The sequence below is a fragment of the Salmo salar genome, chromosome 05, assembly GCF_965601325.2.
Source record: "Salmo salar chromosome 05, fSalSal1, whole genome shotgun sequence".
NCBI lineage: Eukaryota > Metazoa > Chordata > Actinopteri > Salmoniformes > Salmonidae > Salmo > Salmo salar.
Genome location: NC_138295.1, coordinates 14,413,929 through 14,432,535, shown reverse-complemented (window position 1 = coordinate 14,432,535; position 18,607 = coordinate 14,413,929). Strand labels below are relative to the sequence as shown.

At 41.7% G+C, this 18,607-nt stretch overlaps 1 protein-coding gene across 1 annotated transcript in view; it reads left to right on the top strand.

Annotated features, from left to right (window-relative positions):
- The window catches only part of LOC106604286 (interleukin-12 subunit beta-like), a 33,870-nt gene that overhangs the window by 12,736 nt on the left and 2,527 nt on the right, over positions 1-18,607 (top strand). Inside the window, exons 4-7 of the mRNA XM_014198775.3 lie at positions 1,006-1,253; positions 1,952-2,121; positions 2,374-2,483; positions 2,901-2,960. Of these exons, the coding sequence (XP_014054250.3) occupies positions 1,006-1,253; positions 1,952-2,121; positions 2,374-2,483; positions 2,901-2,960 (588 nt within the window). The remainder of the gene's footprint in view (positions 1-1,005; positions 1,254-1,951; positions 2,122-2,373; positions 2,484-2,900; positions 2,961-18,607) is intronic.

The window sequence follows — 18,607 nt, the reverse complement described above, 5'->3', positions numbered from 1 at the left end:
ATGGATCTCTTGTCCTCTGAAGAATGTCTAGTGGTGAACTGGAGCGTGGTAGAATGGATACTCTGTCCGTCCTCTCCTAGCCCACGTTTACAGCTGCGGTTGCTAACGCAACGGCTAGGAGGTATCACTTCTTTAGTGAATAAGATTTCAAAGTTCATACCAAGTTGCCATACTTTAAGCTCATGCTATATTCTGGCTGGTATAGTCAAAATTCATCCTTTCAGCGTGTTTATCATCATCTTCATGTTGAAATTCGATGCTAATTTCGTTAGGTTTTTGTCGTTCAACCAGAGCTCACGCTGAGGTTGGCTTAGTTCTGTTAGTGATCTTTGTCCTTTCAACGTGGGGACCGCCATCCTCTCGTCCTTGGAACAGAAAGTAGAATTTTCGTCAACGGTTTATATAGTGGTGAAAGAAGGGCGTGTTTCATAGTTTACAACCAATGTCTGTTCACTTGGGCGGGGCCTCTGAGTGAGCGGAGTTCCTCTATGACAAACCGTTTTCTCATTTAAGAAGCTAAAATTACATTTAATCTTTTCACAAATAGTTTCATATTTAAACATTTAAATTGCACAACAATTCCATGTGAATCTGATAACTAGAATGTGTCGACTTTCCAAGATACAGTTTATGTCATGCTGTCATTAGTAGTGATGTGTCAGACAACAACTGATCTGAGATCATATTCATTAAGTACCAATGCATATTTTCAACTGGTTGGATTACCAAAATATGGTTCCATTTCCCACCTTTTGATGTTACCAGACTCTCTATGTTACAAAGACTTTACAAGAGTCAACTCTATAAAGTAGAGAGAGAGAAAAGGGGAAAGGTATTTATGGGGGTCATAAACCTCCCCCAACAGGCCAACGTCATGACAGCTGTACAGGCTATAACATTTGCATAATATCTTGACTTGACTTCAAATTAAATATCAGTGAATGGACTACAGCAGTGGCCTGTGTTAGTTTCATTTTAGTCATCCATTTCTTGGCTTTTCTATAGTGGCCTGTCTGATGCGGAGAACATCAGCTGTTCTGTGGACGCCAGTGGACAGCAGTGGACATGTTCCTCTTCATCTGGCCAGAGTGACATCATGTGTTCTGTGAACAGTAGCGGACTGGGGGTGTCCTGTGTGGACAGACAGTATTGTCCCTATGCTGAGGAGACTGACCGGATCACCCTGACCATCTACATGAGGACTAACTACCTGCTGGAGGAATACTCCCAACGCTTCTACTTATCAGAAATTGGTGAGGACACACACACAGAGACACACACACACACACACACAACACTTCTACTTATCAGACATAGGTGAGCGTTAGGTAGGGTCCTTGTTGCAGTCATAAGGGCAGACATGTTGCAAGAGGCTGGCAGGATCAGTTGCACAAGTTGTGATTTTAGGCTACTTAAAGTTGATGATAATGGTCCAGATGTGCAATTCTCTATATTTACAAACTAATACAAAACATTATATTTACAAACTTCACAATATAACTGGTCTCTGAAAAAAAAATACCTTGGACAGCTGGCAAACCTGTCTATCCCATAACAAACGTTTAGAATGCGGAAACAAAGTGCTCTGAAATTCAAGTAGTTTGTAGCGCAGTAGTGCAGAGACACACTAATGATGGCGTCGTCGTCGCCACAGATAGGAATCCTACCTCTATATACAAATATCTGGCACATATATGTAGGCCTTTCAAAAGATTATATGCTGAGATATTGTTGGTTTAAGTGCTGCTGAAAGTTAGTTTTATAGTGCAGAGTGCTGGTAGAAGTTATGGTAATATTCTTCTCTCTCTCTCTCTCTCTCTCTCTCTCTCTCTCTCTCTCTCTCTCTCTCTCTCTCTCTCTGTTTCTCTCTCTCTCTGTTTCTCTCTCTCTCTGTTTCTCTCTCTCTCTCTTCTCTCTCTCTCTCTCTCTCTCTCTCTCTCTCTCTCTCCAGTGAAGCCAGACAAGGTATCCATTAACAAGGTGAACAGCAGTACTATAGAGTGGACGTGTCCTGTCTCCTGGAACAGCCCCATCTCCTACTTCCCCCTCTCCTTCCAGGTCAAAGAGATCAAAGGCAGAGAGCACAAGAACGGGTGCACATGTGATTCTCCCTGCACAAAGGTGAGGACTACTGTACATCCTACTAGGCCTTGTCTCTAAAGCTTGATGAGAGCCATTACACCAAGAGATCCAGACCGTGTACTAACAGTCGCATACTCTTGAACTGATAGGCGTGGTCACTCTGGTCCCTGGTTATATTCATTAGGGCACACTGTAGCAAAACGTTTTGCAACGAAAAGTGAAAAGGAGTGTTTCTTATTCTTATTTTCTTCCATTTGGTGCTTAATGATTTCAACCCGTGTGTTCCCTCAGGTCCACACCACAAAGAGCAGCCAGTGGTCAGTAAAGGCCAAGGTGATGGTGTGCGTCAGGGCCCAGGATGCCCTATGTGACTCCCACTGGAGTGACTGGACAGAGTACAGGTCAGTACCACATTCTCTAGTCTACTGTATTCAGCAGAACCTCTCCTCGAGGACCCCCAGTCATTCCATGCATTTGAACTATTGAAGAGCTAACACAACTGATTCAATCTGTCAACTAATCATCAAGTCCTTGACTACTACTGAATCAGGTGAGCTAGTTCAGGCCTAGAACTAAATTGTGAAACGGCTGGGGGTCCCAAAGGAGAGGGTTTAAAACCCCTGCTCCAGTCTACTGTTTTATCATGCTACATCTACCAAGGTCAGGTAAAATTGGGTTTTTCGTTCAGCAGTTTCAGGAAGTGGATCGAAATTCCATTTCAAGAATTGAAAATATGCCATTGTTTATCAGTTCATGAATTTAATTTCTGAGAAGACATTGAAGAACAACACGTTTTTCAATACAATGTGTTCTTTCAGACACAACAACAAGAGAAACAAGAGGGGGAAGCAGGAGAAGAAGAAGGAGCAGAAGCAGAAGTTTGTGTCTCAATAGTAGATCTTTACCATACTGATGGCCGTTAAATATTATCCTATTTGTTCACTCTGTAGAGTTTGTCGGCATTCACTCTCTAAAACACCAACTATGACAAAGGTGACTTCATTTACACTCTAAAACATCAACTATGACAAAGGTGACTTCATTTACACTCTAAAACATCAACTATGACAAAGGTGACTTCATTTACACTCTAAAACATCAACTATGACAAAGGTGACTTCATTTACACTCTAAAACACCAACTATGACAAAGGTGACTTCATTTACACTCTAAAACACCAACTATGACAAAGGTGACTTCATTTACACTCTAAAACATCAACTATGACAAAGGTGACTTCATTTACACTCTAAAACATCAACTATGACAAAGGTGACTTCATTTACACTCTAAAACACCAACTATGACAAAGGTGACTTCATTTACACTCTAAAACACCAACTATGACAAAGGTGACTTCATTTACACTCTAAAACACCAACTATGACAAAGGTGACTTTGTTGCCAGGACCAGAGATTGTATTTCTGTACTCATTTACTGACACAATCTTTACTTTTACATTCCTTAATGCGTTATGACATTTATTTATTGATATTTATTTTATCATTATTATTATTTATTTATTGGTGTTGCTTTTTATCTGAACGAGTGTGACATGACATGCACTAACATAAACTGAACTGATATTTTTGTGACTTTAATACTCTAAATCTAAATAAACTTACAAACCTGCTCTTACAGTAAGTGTGTATGTGTTCTTTTCACTACTCTGTGCTCATAGTCATTAATGAATTTCAGGATTTAAAAAAAAAACAACATGAAATCAAGCATAGTTAGAAAGGAAGTAATCTATGACTAATCTCATTCTTAAATACAATATAAATACCTACATTAATACACTTCCTTTGACTCTGACAAACTACAACAGGCTGTCCTGGAAACGGGTGGGATGGCTTAGACCAATGGTGTGACAGCTGAGAGTTCTAGAATGCAGCGACTGTTGCTTTTCACTCTATTTATCCAACATGAGGTTTTGGTGTTGCTGGGTTATTTTGCAACACTGTGCATGAGGTGCTCTGACTCCCACACAACTAGAAAGCAGTTTGGAATTGGTATGGTTTAGATTTTTTTTTGTTTCCATACATGTACTACTTGAGTATGTATTGAATGCACAGTTGCAAATCTCATTCTTACATAGTGCCTAGAGAGTTGTGTATCCTGTCCTGTGTGATATACACGCCTTGTGCCATTTGTAAAGACTGGTGTTAATAGTGGAAACACCTAGCTGTACAACAATTAACAGAACATCCGTAAGGCTTTGATGTCGATATTCACATTTCCTTTTAACATGTCTTTCAGGATGGGCTGGTAATTTTTTTGCCCAGTGGGCCTACCTAACTTGGGTTTTTTGCACAAAAGTATAATTATTTGGCTAACGGGCTTAGAGGAAAAATATGTGCCGGTGTGTTAGAAATGCCAGGGATGATTTCTGGTCCCAGTCCGCCCCTGCACTACAGTGCACTATTGACAAGCATGCACGCTCGCACAAACGAACACACACACACACACACACAAACACATGCACACACGTGATGGTTTTGGGATGCTTTGCTGCCTCAGGACCTGGATCAAATCAAATCAAATTTATTTTTATATAGCCCTTCGTACATCAGCTGATATCTCAAAGTGCTGTACAGAAACTCAGCCTAAAACCCCAAACAGCAAGCAAAGCATGTGAAAGAAGCACGGTGGCTAGGAAAAACTCCCTAGGAAAAACTCCCTAGAAAGGCCAAAAACCTAGGAAGAAACCTAGAGAGGAACCAGGCTATGAGGGGTGGCCAGTCCTCTTCTGGCTGTGCAGGGTGGATATTATAACAGAACATGGTCAAGATGTTAAAATGTTAAAATGTTCATAAATGACCAGCATGGTCAAATAATAATAATCATAGTAGTTGTCGAGGGTGCAACAAGCACGTCCGGTGAACAGGTCAGGGTTCCATAGCCGCAGGCAGAACAGTTGAAACTGGAGCAGCAGCACGGCCAGGTGGACTGGGGACAGCAAGGAGTCATCATACCAGGTAGTCCTGAGGCATGGTCCTAGGGCTCAGGTCCTCCGAGAGAAAGACAGAAAGAGAGAAAGAGAGAATTAGAGAGAGCATATTTAAATTCACACAGGACACCGGATAAGACAAGAGAAATACTCCAGATGTAACAGACTGACCCTAGCCCCCCGACACATAAACTACTGCAGCATAAATACTGGAGGCTGAGACAGGAGGGATCAGAAGACACTGTGGCCCCATCCGATGATACCCCCGGACAGGGCCAAACAGGCAGGATATAACCCCACCCACTTTGCCAAAGCACAGCCCCCACACCACTAGAGGGATGTCTCCAACCACCAACTTACCGTCCTAAGACAAGGCCGAGTATAGCCCACAACGATCTCCGCCATGGCACAACCCAAGGGGGGGCGCCAACCCAGACAGGAAGACCACGTCAGTGACTCAACCCACTCAAGTGACGCACCCCTCCCATGGACGGCATGGAAGAACACCAGTAAGCCAGTGACTCAGCCCCTGTAAAAGGGTTAGAGGCAGAGAATCCCAGTGGAAAGAGGGGAACCGGCAAGGCAGAGACAGCAAGGGCGGTTCGTTGCTCCAGCCTTTCCGTTCACCTTCACACTCCTGGGCCAGACTATACTTAATCATAGGACCTACTGAAGAGATAAGTCTTCAGTAAAGACTTAAAGGTTGAGACTGAGTCTGCGTCTCTCACATTGGTAGGCAGACCATTCCATAAAAATGGAGCTCTATAGGAGAAAGCCCTACCTCCAGCCGTTTGCTTAGAAATTCTAGGGACAATTAGGAGGCCTGCGTCTTGTGACCGTAGCGTACGTGTAGGTATGTACGGCAGGACCAAATCGGAAAGATAGGTAGGAGCAAGCCCATGTAATGATTTGTAGGTTAGCAGTAAAACCTTGAAATCAGCCCTTGCCTTAACAGGAAGCCAGTGTAGGGAGGCTAGCACTGGAGTAATATGATCACATTTTTTGGTTCTAGTCAGGATTCTAGCAGCCGTATTTAGCACTAACTGAAGTTTATTTAGTGCTCTATCCGGGTAGCCGGAAAGTAGAGCATTGCAGTAGTCCAGCCTAGAAGTAACAAAAGCATGGATTAATTTTTCTGCGTCATTTTTGGACAGAACATTTCAGATTTTTGCAATGTTACGTAGATGGAAAAAAGCTGTCCTTGAAACAGTCTTGATATGTTCTTCAAAAGAGAGATCAGGGTCCAGAGTAACGCCGAGGTCCTTCACAGTTTTATTTGAGACGACTGTACAACCATCCAGATTAATTGTCAGATTCAACAGAAGATCTCTTTGTTTCTTGGGACCTAGAACAAGCATCTCTGTTTTGTCCGAGTTTAAAAGTAGAAAGTTTGCAGCCATCCACTTCTTTATGTCTGAAACACAGGCTTCTAGCGAGGGCAATTTTGGGGCTTCACCATGTTTCATTGAAATGTACAGCTGTGTGTCGTCCGCATAGCAGTGAAATTTAACATTATGTTTTCGAATGACATCCCCAAGAGGTAAAATATATAGTGAAAACAATAGTGGTCCTAAAACGGAACCTTGAGGAACACCGACATTTACAATTGATTTGTCAGAGGACAAACCATTCACAGAGACAAACTGATATCTTTCCGACAGATAAGATCTAAACCAGGCCAGAACTTGTCCATGTAGACCAATTTGGGTTTCCAATCTCTCCAAAAGAATGTGGTGATCGATGGTATCAAAAGCGGCACTAAGATCTAGGAGCACGAGGACAGATGCAGAGCCTCGGTCTGACGTCATTAAAAGGTCATTTACCACCTTCACAAGTGCAGTCTCAGTGCTATGATGGGGTCTAAAACCAGACTGAAGCGTTTCATATACATTGTTTGTCTTCAGGAAGGCAGTGAGTTGCTGTGCAACAGCTTTTTCTAAAATGTTTGAGAGGAATGGAAGATTCGATATAGGCCGATAGTTTTTTATAATTTCTGGGTCAAGATTCGGCTTTTTCAAGAGAGGCTTTATTACTGCCACTTTTAGTGAGCTTGGTACACATCCGGTGGATAGAGAGCCGTTTATTATGTTCAACATAGGAGGGCCAAGCACAGGAAGCAGCTCTTTCAGTAGTTTAGTTGGAATAGGGTCCAGTATGCAGCTTGAGGGTTTGGAGGCCATGATTATTTTCATCATTGTGTCAAGAGATATAGTACTAAAACACTTTAGTATCTCCCTTGATCCTAGGTCCTGGCAGAGTTGTGTAGACTCAGGACAATGGAGCTTTGGAGGAATACCCAGATTTAAAGAGGAGTCTGTAATTTGCTTTCTAATGATCATGATCTTTTCCTCAAAGTTCATAAATGTATTACTGCTGAAGTGAAAGCCATCCTCCATTTGCGAAGGCTGCTTTTTAGTTAGCTTTGCGACAGTATCAAAAAGAAATTTCGGATTGTTCTTATTTTCCTCAATTAAGTTGGAAAAATAGGATGATCGAGCAGCAGTGAGGGCTCTTCGATACTGCACGGTACTGTCTTTCCAAGCTAGTCGGAAGACTTCCAGTTTGGTGTGGCGCCATTTCCGTTCCAATTTTCTGGAAGCTTGCTTCAGAGCTTGTGTATTTTCTGTATACCAGGGAGCTAGTTTCTTATGACAGATGTTTTTAATTTTTAGGGGTGCAACTGCATCTTGGGTATTTCGCAAGGTTAAATTGAGTTCCTCGGTTAGGTGGTTAACTGATTTTTGTCCTCTGACGTCCTTGGGTAGGCAGAGGCAGTCTGGAAGGGCATCAAGGAATCTTTGGGTTGTCTGAGAATTTATAGCACGACTTTTAATGCTCCTTGGTTGGGGTCTGAGCAGATTATTTGTTGCAATTGCAAACGTAGTAAAATGGTGGTCCGATAGTCCAGGATTATGAGGAAAAACATTAAGATCCACAACATTTATTCCATGGGACAAAACTAGGTCCAGAGTATGACTGTGGCAGTGAGTAGGTCCAGAGACATGTTGGACAAAACCCACTGAGTCGATGATGGCTCCGAAAGCCTTTTGGAGTGGGTCTGTGAACTTTTCCACGTGAATGTTAAAGTCACCAAAAATTAGAATATTATCTGCTATGACTACAAGATCCGATAGGAATTCAGGGAACTCAGTGAGGAACACTGCATATGGCCCAGGAGGCCTGTAAACAGTAGCTATAAAAAGTGAGTGAGTAGGCTGCATAGATTTCATGACTAGAAGCTCAAAAGACGAAAACGTCATTGTTGTTTTTTTTTTTGTAAATTGAAATTTGCTATCGTAAATGTTAGCAACACCTCCGCCTTTGCCGGATGCACGGGGGGTATGGTCACTAGTGTAACCAGGGGGTGAGGCCTCATTTAACACAGTAAATTCATCAGGCTTAAGCCATGTTTCAGTCAGGCCAATCACATCAAGATTATTATCAGTGATTAGTTCATTGACTATAACTGCCTTGGAAGTGAGGGATCTAACATTAAGTAACCCAATTTTGAGATGTGAGGTATCACAATCTCTTTCAATAATGGCAGGAATGGAGGAGGTCTTTATACTAGTGAGATTGCTAAAGCGAACACCGCCATTTTTAATTTTGCCCAACCTAGATCGAGTCACAGACACGGTCTCAATGGGGAAAGCTGAGCTGACTACGCTGACTGTGCTAGTGGCAGACTCCACTAAGCTGGCAGGCTGGCTAACAGCCTGCTGCCTGGCCTGCACCCTATTTCATTGTGGAGCTAGAGGAGTTAGAGCCCTGTCTATGTACGTAGATAAGATGAGAGCACCCCTCCAGCTAGGATGGAGTCCGTCACTCCTCAGCAGGCCAGGCTTGGTCCTGTTTGTGGGTGAGTCCCAGAAAGAGGGCCAATTATCTACAAATTCTATCTTTTGGGAGGGGCAGAAAACAGTTTTCAACCAGCGATTGAGTTGTGAGACTCTGCTGTAGAGCTCATCACTCCCCCTAACTGGGAGGGGGCCAGAGACAATTAATCGATGCCGACACATCTTTCTAGCTGATTTACACGCTGAAGCTATGTTGCGCTTGGTGACCTCTGACTGTTTCATCCTAACATCGTTGGTGCCGACGTGGATAACAATATCTCTATACTCTCTACACTCGCCAGTTTTAGCTTTAGCCAGCACCGTCTTTAGATTAGCCTTAACGTCGGTAGCCCTGCCCCCTGGTAAACAGTGTATGATCGCTGGATGATTAGTTTTAAGTCTAATATTGCGGGTAATGGAGTCGCCAATGACTAGGGTTTTCAATTTGTCAGAGCTAATGGTGGGAGCCGTCGGCGTCTCAGACCCCACAACGGGAGGAGTAGAGACCAGAGAAGTCTCGGCCTCCGACTCCGACTCGCTTAATGGGGAGAACCGGTTGAAAGTTTCTGTCGGCTGAATAAGCGACACCGGTTGAGCATTCCTACAGCGTTTCCCTCCAGAAGCCATGAGAAAGATGTCCGGCTGCGGGGACCGTGCGAGGGGGTTTATACTAACGTTACTATCTGTACTTACTGGTGGCACAGACGCTGTTTCATCCTTTCCTACACTGAAATTACCCTTGCATAACGATCGCGTCTGAAGCTGGGCTTGCAGCACAGCTATCCTTGCCGTAAGGCGATCGTTCTCCTGTATATTATAAGTACAACGACTGCAATTAGAAGGCATCATGTTAATGTTACTTAGCTTCGGCTGTTTGAAGTCCTGACGAACCATGTCCAGATAAAACCCCCGAAAAAGTTGAATGAAAAAAGTTGAGTGAGGGAAAAAGTAAAAATATACGGTAATGAAAAAGTAAAAAACCACCAGGTAGCAAAGTAAGATCGGCAACAAAACACACAGCAGCGTAAACAAGTCTGGATGACTTGCCTTAAGAAGGAACCATGAATTCTGCTCTGTATCAGAGAATTCAAGAGGAGAATGTCAGGCCATGCATCTGTGAGCTAGAGCTAAGTCATGCAGAAAGACAACGATCCAAAACACACAATCAAGTCTACATGAAAATGGTTGAAAAGCCACAAATTTGAAGTTTTGTAATGGCCTAGTCAAAGTCCAGACGTAATCCCAATTGAGATGTTGTGGCCTGACTTGAAACAAGCAGTTCTTGCTTGAAACCCAATAAATGTCACTGAGATAAATCAGTTCTGCATGCCAGAGTGTGCCTTAATTCCTCCACAGCGATGTGAGAGATTGATCAACAACTACAGGAAGGTTGCAGTAATTTCAGCTAAAGGTGGCACAACCAGTTATTGAGTGTAAAGGGGCAATTACTTACGAACAGGGGAATTGGGTGTTGCATAACTTAGTTAATTAAATAAATAAATGAAGTATCAATTTATTTTGTTATTTGTAAACTCAAGTTCCCTTTATTTAATATCAGGTTTTGGTTGAAGATCTGATAACATTCAGTATCAAAAATATGCAAAAATAGAAAATCAGAAAGGGGGCAAATACTTTTTCACGGCACTGTACCTGTTTACGCCTGTCACTTCCAGAAATACAATTCGGGCCTATTGTTTTCCTATCTATGGTATCCAGCTTCTCCTAGTGGATATGACAAACGGCAACATGGTTCAATCTGCTTTGCATCATTGTTGCGCACAGACACATCTTCAACTTCCATGACAACCAAATTAAATCAGAATGCCGGTAACAACATTTGTTATAGCACTTGGGCTACTGTCAGCAAAGATGAGGAGCTGAACCGATAGTTTCAATCTGTGTGTGATGTAAATTGCTTTGCAATGTGTTTTACCAGACTGCCTTATAACTCAAAATCCAATTTCTCACCTGCCCAGCTAGCACAGTGGATCTGGGCCGATTCCGGCTGAGAGTCGGGGCACTCGGCTGAGAGTCAGACTCGGCCGATGTCATGTGGCCTGAGTCTGGGCCGCCTTCGGCAGTATTACTCATGGCTAGTATTACTCATTACTCATGGCTAGAATGCGGGGACTGAGCTCGGGCCAATTGCGGTGAGAGATATCTGGCCCAAATGTATTACTTGGGCCTCGGGCCGATTGGGGCTACTCTACTCTGGCAGATGATTACACGGGCTGCATATTTTCTCATTGTTTCTGAAAAAATACAATTAACATTGAAATGAAATTCTTTATGAGTCCGTTGTAGTATTTTAGTATTTTGATACTAAGGCAATTGATAAGCAATTGATAAGCATTAAAAACTTTTTGGAAGGAGCCTTCCGAGTGGCGCAGTGGTTTAAGACACTGCATCGCAATGCAAACTGCATTGCTACAGATGCTGGCTCGAGACCCTTGCCGGCAGCTACCGGGAAACCCATGAGGCGACGCACAATTGGCCAGTGTTGTCTGAGTTAGGGGAGGGTTCGGGGGAGGGTTCGGCCGGCCGGGATGTCCTTGTCCCCTCGCGCTGTATTGACGCCAGGCGCATGCACGCTGACATGGTCACCAGGTGTAAAGTGTGTTTCCTCCAACACAAAATATTTTTTTGTGGATGGGTATAATTTGTATTTATAAAAAGTATAATAGTAACATTTAAAATGACTAAATCCGGTAATTTTGTATATATTTATTTAAATTTGCATCAGGCCGCTTCTGGGGGGATTCTGGTAAGATGCCGGCAAAGTCGGCTGAATTCCGGAAGACGGAAATGTACTTGGGCCGATTCTGGGCAGTCATTCATTTCTATTCCGGGCCAAATCCGACACCAGATTCATTCATTTAGTTCCGGCCCCCCGGAAGAGGGCTGCTTCTTCATTGCTAGCTGTTGGTCCTCTCCCTGCCTCAACATGGGTGGTGCTCTCTCTCCCACTCTCTCAATTGATCAAATACCTTTATCATGTAACAAAAATGGCTGGCCTTAACAATGATGGGATAAGCTTATTAAAATTAATTCGATTCTGCTTTTGTTAGCTAATTATTTATTTATTGTCTGGAAATAGGTATAGCTAGCTAGTTGAGTACATAGGGCAGGAGGTAGCCTAGTGGTTAGAGCGTTGGGCCAGTAACTGAAAGGTTGCTGGACCAAATCCCTGAGCTGACAAGGTAGAAATCCCCTGAAAAAAAGCAGTTAACCCATTGTTCCCTGGTAGGCAGTCATTGTAAAATAAGAATTTGTTCTTAACTGACTATCCTAGTTATAAAAATTGTACAGTGTAGCTAGTTACCTTTGTAGCCATTCATTCCTTTACTTACAGTCTTCTGCACTGCCCCAAAAAATATTATGTGCTGCACTTTTCCCCTCTTTGGGCACTAGCCATTAAGGGCACTAGCTACGTTTTTACTAGCGTGAACTAGCTGCTTATCTGAAACTGCAATTGAAAAGGGGAAGATTGAGACACTGTGCTAGCTTTGGTGCTAACTTAGCTAGCTAACATCAGCCTGGCTAAAATAGCTTTTGTGCTAACTTAGATAGCTAACGTCAGCCTGAATAAAATAGCTTTGGGGCTAACTTAGCTAGCTAACATCTGCCTGACTAAAATAGCTTTGTTGCTAACTTAGCTAGCTAACATCAGCCTGGCTAAAATAGCTTTGGTGCTAACTTAGCTAGTTAACATCAACCTGGCTAAAATATCTTTGGTGCTAACTTAGCTAGCTAGCTAATGTCAGCCTGGATAATATAGCTTTGGTGCTAACTTAGCTAGCTAACATCAGCCTGGCTAAAATAGCATTGGTGCTAACTTAGCTAGCTAGTGTAACAGTTGTTAGAGTACTGTGTGAATTTCACCAGTTTCATATATTAATATGTCATGTTGATTTGTTATTATGCATGCCTGCATCCTGGGAGTAGGGGAGTGTGTACTTACGTGTTGCCCTGCGTGCTTGTACTCAAATCATTTTGATGCACTATGAGAGGTAGTTTGATTCTTTTAAGCACAAAGTCATACACACAGTGTTTTGTTCATGAATAATGTTGTATATTTAGAGGTTACTCATAAGTATTGTTAAGATGCACTTGTAATTGTACTTTTTAGGATGATATCAACATTCTGAATTGAACATGTGGTTAATATCTAGCTAAGGTATTAGCAGGCTATTGTATGTGTGAACGATGGCTAGCTCCTCGAATGATCCCAGTCCCTTGTATTGTGCATCTGTTGTAGAAAGAGGCGATGATTCGCAGAACATATGTGCTCTACAAATGTTTTATTTTCTTTTGGATGCAGGTATGTGGTTTTATCTATGTAAAATATGTTATGTGTTGATGCATAATAAGGAGAGGCTGTACTAATTTTTGTATTCGAAAATCATTTCGATGCACTATGAGAGAAAGAGGCGACGATTCGCAGAACATATGTGCTCTACAAATGTTTTATTTTCTTTTGGATGTAGATGCAGGATGCTTAATTAAAATTACCCGATCTCCAAAGTCCACGTCTATAGTCTCAATCAACCACACACAACGCAGAGTTACAGCGGTGCAGTACAGCACTGGTTACACTAGCTAACGTCAGCCTGACTGAAATAGCTTTGGTGCTAACGTAGCTAGCTACAATCAGCCCGACTAAAATAGCTTTGGTGCTAACTTAGCTAGCTAACGTCAGCCTGACTAAAATAGCTTTGGTGCTAACTTAGCTAGCTAACGTTAGCCTGACTAAAATAGCTTTGGTGCTAACTTAGCTTATTTTATTATTTTTATTATTTATTTTACAAAATATGAAATGCTGAAAAAAATACCTTGTTATGGCAAGCCTAAATAACTTCAGGAGTAGAAATGTGCTTAATTAACAAGTCATATAATAAGTCACATGGACTCACTCTATGTGAGATAATTGGGTTTAACATGGTTGTTAAATTATTACGTCATCTCTGACACTACTTGTCCCGTGACACTTATGGGGGGTCATACAGCGAAATGGAGAACACCATCGTGTTCCTCTTTCCATAGAGTGGTCATAACCATTCGGACGCTACAGATGTTTTCGTAAGAAGACCTATTTTCAGGATGTCTCATGGTCTGACCAACACTGCTGTAGCTCGGCCACCTTCCGCCACAGATGCGGAAGGACGACATCGGCAAATGCTGTGATTTCCTCATACCCGTCAGGTAGAAAGTATACCAGTTTCATTTGAGGACCAGTATGTTGACGACTGTGCCGTACAAATTTCAAAATAGTTGGGAAGAAATGTTTGATGTACCGATTCCATGGTACAGGGTGTATGAGTTGATATATAAAACAACGCAAGATTCAAGACTTCGTGCTTTTCAGCTAAAATTATTGTAGAGAATTCTTGTCACCAACAAAATGTTGAATATTTGGGGCATAAAATCATCGAAGCTGTGCAGATTTTGTTGTGAGGATAGAGAATCAACAGACTATTTATTTTGGTATTGCCCTCAGGTAGCCTGTTTCTGGTCTCAGGTTCAGGAATGGCTGAAAATGCATAAAAATTATATAAAATTGACCCTAGATGTCACGTCCTGACCATAGAGTGCTCTTATTTTCTATGGTAGAGTAGGTCAGGGCGTGACTGGGGGGTTTTATCTAGTTTATGTTTTCTATGTTGTGTTCTAGTTTCTTTTTTCTATGTTGGGGTTTTGTATGATTCCCAATTAGAGGCAGCTAGCTGGTCATCGTTGTCTCTAATTGGGGATCATATATAAGTAGTTGTTTTTCCCACCTGTGTTTGTGGGAGATTATTTTGAGTTAGTGCATGTTGCACCTCTGTCGTCACGGTTTGTGTTTTGTTTATAGTTTATTGTTCACAATATAGTTTAAGTTTCACAATATAATAAAGATGTGGAACGATACTCACGCTGCGCCTTGGTCCGTTTTTACACACATGCGTGACACTAGAAATAGTACTGTTAGGAGATCTGGAGAGATTGGGTCAGTCAATTACTAATATACTAATATTCTTATTAAAAGTATTTATCTTCAATTCGCAATCTGTGGATTCTATTCGATTAGATTGAAATTGTAGGTTAAACATCACAGCATAGTTGAAAGATATCTGTTGCGTAGAAATCCAAAGAGGGTGGCCAGCAGAGATAGGTGGGATGGGCTGAGGGAAGCTGAGTGTTGGGATGTGGAATTGGAGACAAGTGGGAATGGAGTTTCTGGGCGGGAGATAGAATGATGGTCAAAGATAAAGTATAAAAATATATATATATTATATATATTTGGCCTGGAGAAGCGGTTTTATGACTGAATGGAAGCTGATAATGATTTTTTTTTTTTTTAAATCTGCTGGTCTCAGGAAGAAATGACGGGTCAAGACCGAGGACAAATGTATCACTCTCGAGTTAGTTTTGTACTACAACACTGAAATAAGAATCCCATATGTTTAGTGTAGACAGAGGATAGCGAGATGCATGGTGTCTTTCTATCACACACACATACACATTCACACATTAACACACATGCATTGGAAACCCCATAATTTTCAATATTACTATTTTCAAACATGTGATCATCTGACCATGTACCTATAAGTTGGTAGAATAGAGTAGAACAACATGACTTGGGAATCTATATTGTGAATTTCAGCCTGGAGTTCTATGTCACATGAATGGAAACCCCAGCCAGCCCATAGACAAGGTGTGCATCCCAAAGTAACATGCTGTCCAACTTTGCTACTGTATGTGCAGTTTGTAAAAGTGCATCCCAAATGGCACCCTATTCCCTATATAGTGCACTACTTTTAATCAAAGCCATATGGGCCCTGGTCAAAAGTAGTGCACTCTAAAGGGAATATGATGGCATTAGGGATGCACACTAAGGCAGCAGTGTGTGGTTAACCTGGATTGCATCTTTGGTTCAGCTCCTTCAGATGAAAGCAGAAGAGGCCACAGTGATGTAAGCTCTTTCTGGCAGACTCACTATACAACTACTAATAGGCTCAAAACAAACAAGAAACATTTTCTGTAATGACAATGTGAACGAAACCATGTACCTGCCTGGGACTGATGGAAATTCCGAGAGTCAGATGGTCCACACACACACACACACACACACACACACACACACACACACACACACACACACACACACACACACACACACACACACCACCACACACACCACACACACGAGCTGTGTTTTTTAGTGTACAATTTTTTCACCATAAAAAAATCATATTTTCCCAAACCCTTAACCTAACCCTAATGCTAACCCTAAACCTAATCCTAAACCTAAACCTAACCCTTAAGATTAAAATACACTATATATACAGCAGTATGTGGACACCTCTTCTAATTAGTGTATTTGGCTATTTCAGCCATCCCCATTGCTGACAGGTATACAATCCAGGATTTTTCTACATTGTAGAATAATAGTGAAGACATCAAAACTATGAAATAACACATATGGATTCATGTTGTAACAAAAAAAGTGTTAAACAAATGAAAATATATTTTATATTTGAGATTTTTCAAAGTAGCCACCCTTGATGACAGCTTTGCACACTCTTGGCATTCTCTCAACCAGCTTCATGAGGTAGTTACCTGGAATGCTTTTCCAACAGTCTTGAAGTAGTTCCCATATATCCTGATCTATAATACACACATACATCTTTTCAAAATATATTTTCCTTTATTATTTTCCACTAAACCCTCCCCCAATTGATGTAAACTAATGAACAACAACACTTAGGCTTCTACTTCCAGCTTATACATACTATATACATTTTACGGACACAGTATATTTTACAATACAGTAGTTACATTTTGTTTGTTTTTAGTCCTGGCCTTCCTCTACTCTGAACCTCTCTCATCCATTTCTGATGTCCATCCAGTTTGATTTCTATTTGGCATGTATTTTTAATTGTGCTGTTCCACAAAAGTTCTGAACCTATATACATTTTACGGAAACAGTATATTTTACATGAGTTATCTTGTTATTATTAGTCCCACCCCTAGACCATGCAGGTTAGTACTCAGGGTGTGCTGTGCTGTGGTCCATGTCCCCACCTAGCAATTAAATACAGGAGTGAAATCAGTGAACAACAATTGGAAAACTGCACAAGCTTTTTTCAACTACAGTAGGTGTAATTGTTATACAACCACTACTATATAATACATGCTGAATATGTGTATTGAGAAATAAACATGGCTAAATAACACTAGGGATAACAACTATAAACATGAAAAGCTAAGGCAAAGAGGTCTAACAACTTGTTTGGACAACAGTTAGTGAGCTAGTAAGCTCCCTCCATGTGTAAACAAATAAGGGGGGCATACCAATCAAATCAAATGTATTTATAAAGCCCTTCTTACATCAGCTGATATCTCAAAGTGCTGTAAAGAAACCCAGCCTAAAACACCAAACAGCAAGCAATGTAGGTGTAGAAGCACAGTGCCTAGAAAAAACTCCCTAGAAAGGCCAGAACCTAGGAAGAAACCTAGAGAGGAACCAGGCTATGAGGGGTGGCCAGTCCTCTTCTGGCTGTGCCGGATGGAGATTATAACAGAACATGGCCAAGATGTTCAAATGTTCATAGATGACCAGCATGGTCAATTAATAATAATCACAGTGGTTGTCGAGGGTGCAACAGGTCAGCACCTCAGGAGTAAATGTCAGTTGGCTTTTCATAGCCGATCATTCAGAGTATCTCTACTATAGTCCTTCTATATATTAAACACCTCTGGGGACTAAAGTCTCTAAGGAATGGATCCAAAACATCTCTCTGGACCTTCAGTGTTTGTCAACTTTTTACCGACTTGTTCCAAAATAAAACAACTCACCAAGCGAGTCTCCTCTCTCTTTGAAAAGGGGGGCCACTGGGCTGTTGGGGTCAGCATATAGAACTTCACATTCTAGTATGTAACTCCCTTGAAGTTTTAAAATATGCCGCACAGGCAGCGAATCACATAGATCACATTGCGATTTTTATGTCTCGACCCGAACTGGGGTGCGAGAAAATGTTCATACATTTGGTTTACTGGCAGTGGCGTAGCTTCAGACGGTGCAGCTGTACATGGGCCCATTGATCTGCGGAGCCGCGGGCCCTATATGTCATTTAAATACTGCCCCACCATGCCCAAGTATTAATTGTTGACGCGGGTCCATCACATCTACGATTTGACGAGAAGATCTTTCTTTAACGTAGGTAAATTATGATAAATAAATGATAAATGATCCCACTTGTAACGAGTGCGGTGAGAGTCGGGAAGCAAGTACAGGGAGCGAGTGTTTTAATAAATAAACAAAACAATAAACACAAACAACGCACCAACATGAAACAGAGTCAATAAGACCTGAGGAAAGAACCAAGGGGAGGGACAGATATAGGGAAGATAATCAAGGAGGTGATGGAGTCCAGGTGAGTGTTGTGAGGTGCTGACGATGGTGACAGGTGTGCAGGATAATCAGCAGCTTGATGACCTAGAGGCCAGAGAGGGAGTACACGTGACACCACTGATGGTTTCACCAACAAAATGTTTTTTTTTTGCCACTACATAAGTCAGCATGATATTTTAATGTATTGATGACAAAACAAATCCAATGAATTTGTTAAATAAATGATATTATTGAATAGTTTCCGTACCATGTTAAGATAACTGTCACGTCCTGACCAGTAAAGGGGTTATTTGTTATTGTAGTTTGGTCAGGACCTGGCAGGGGGTGTTTGTTTTATGTG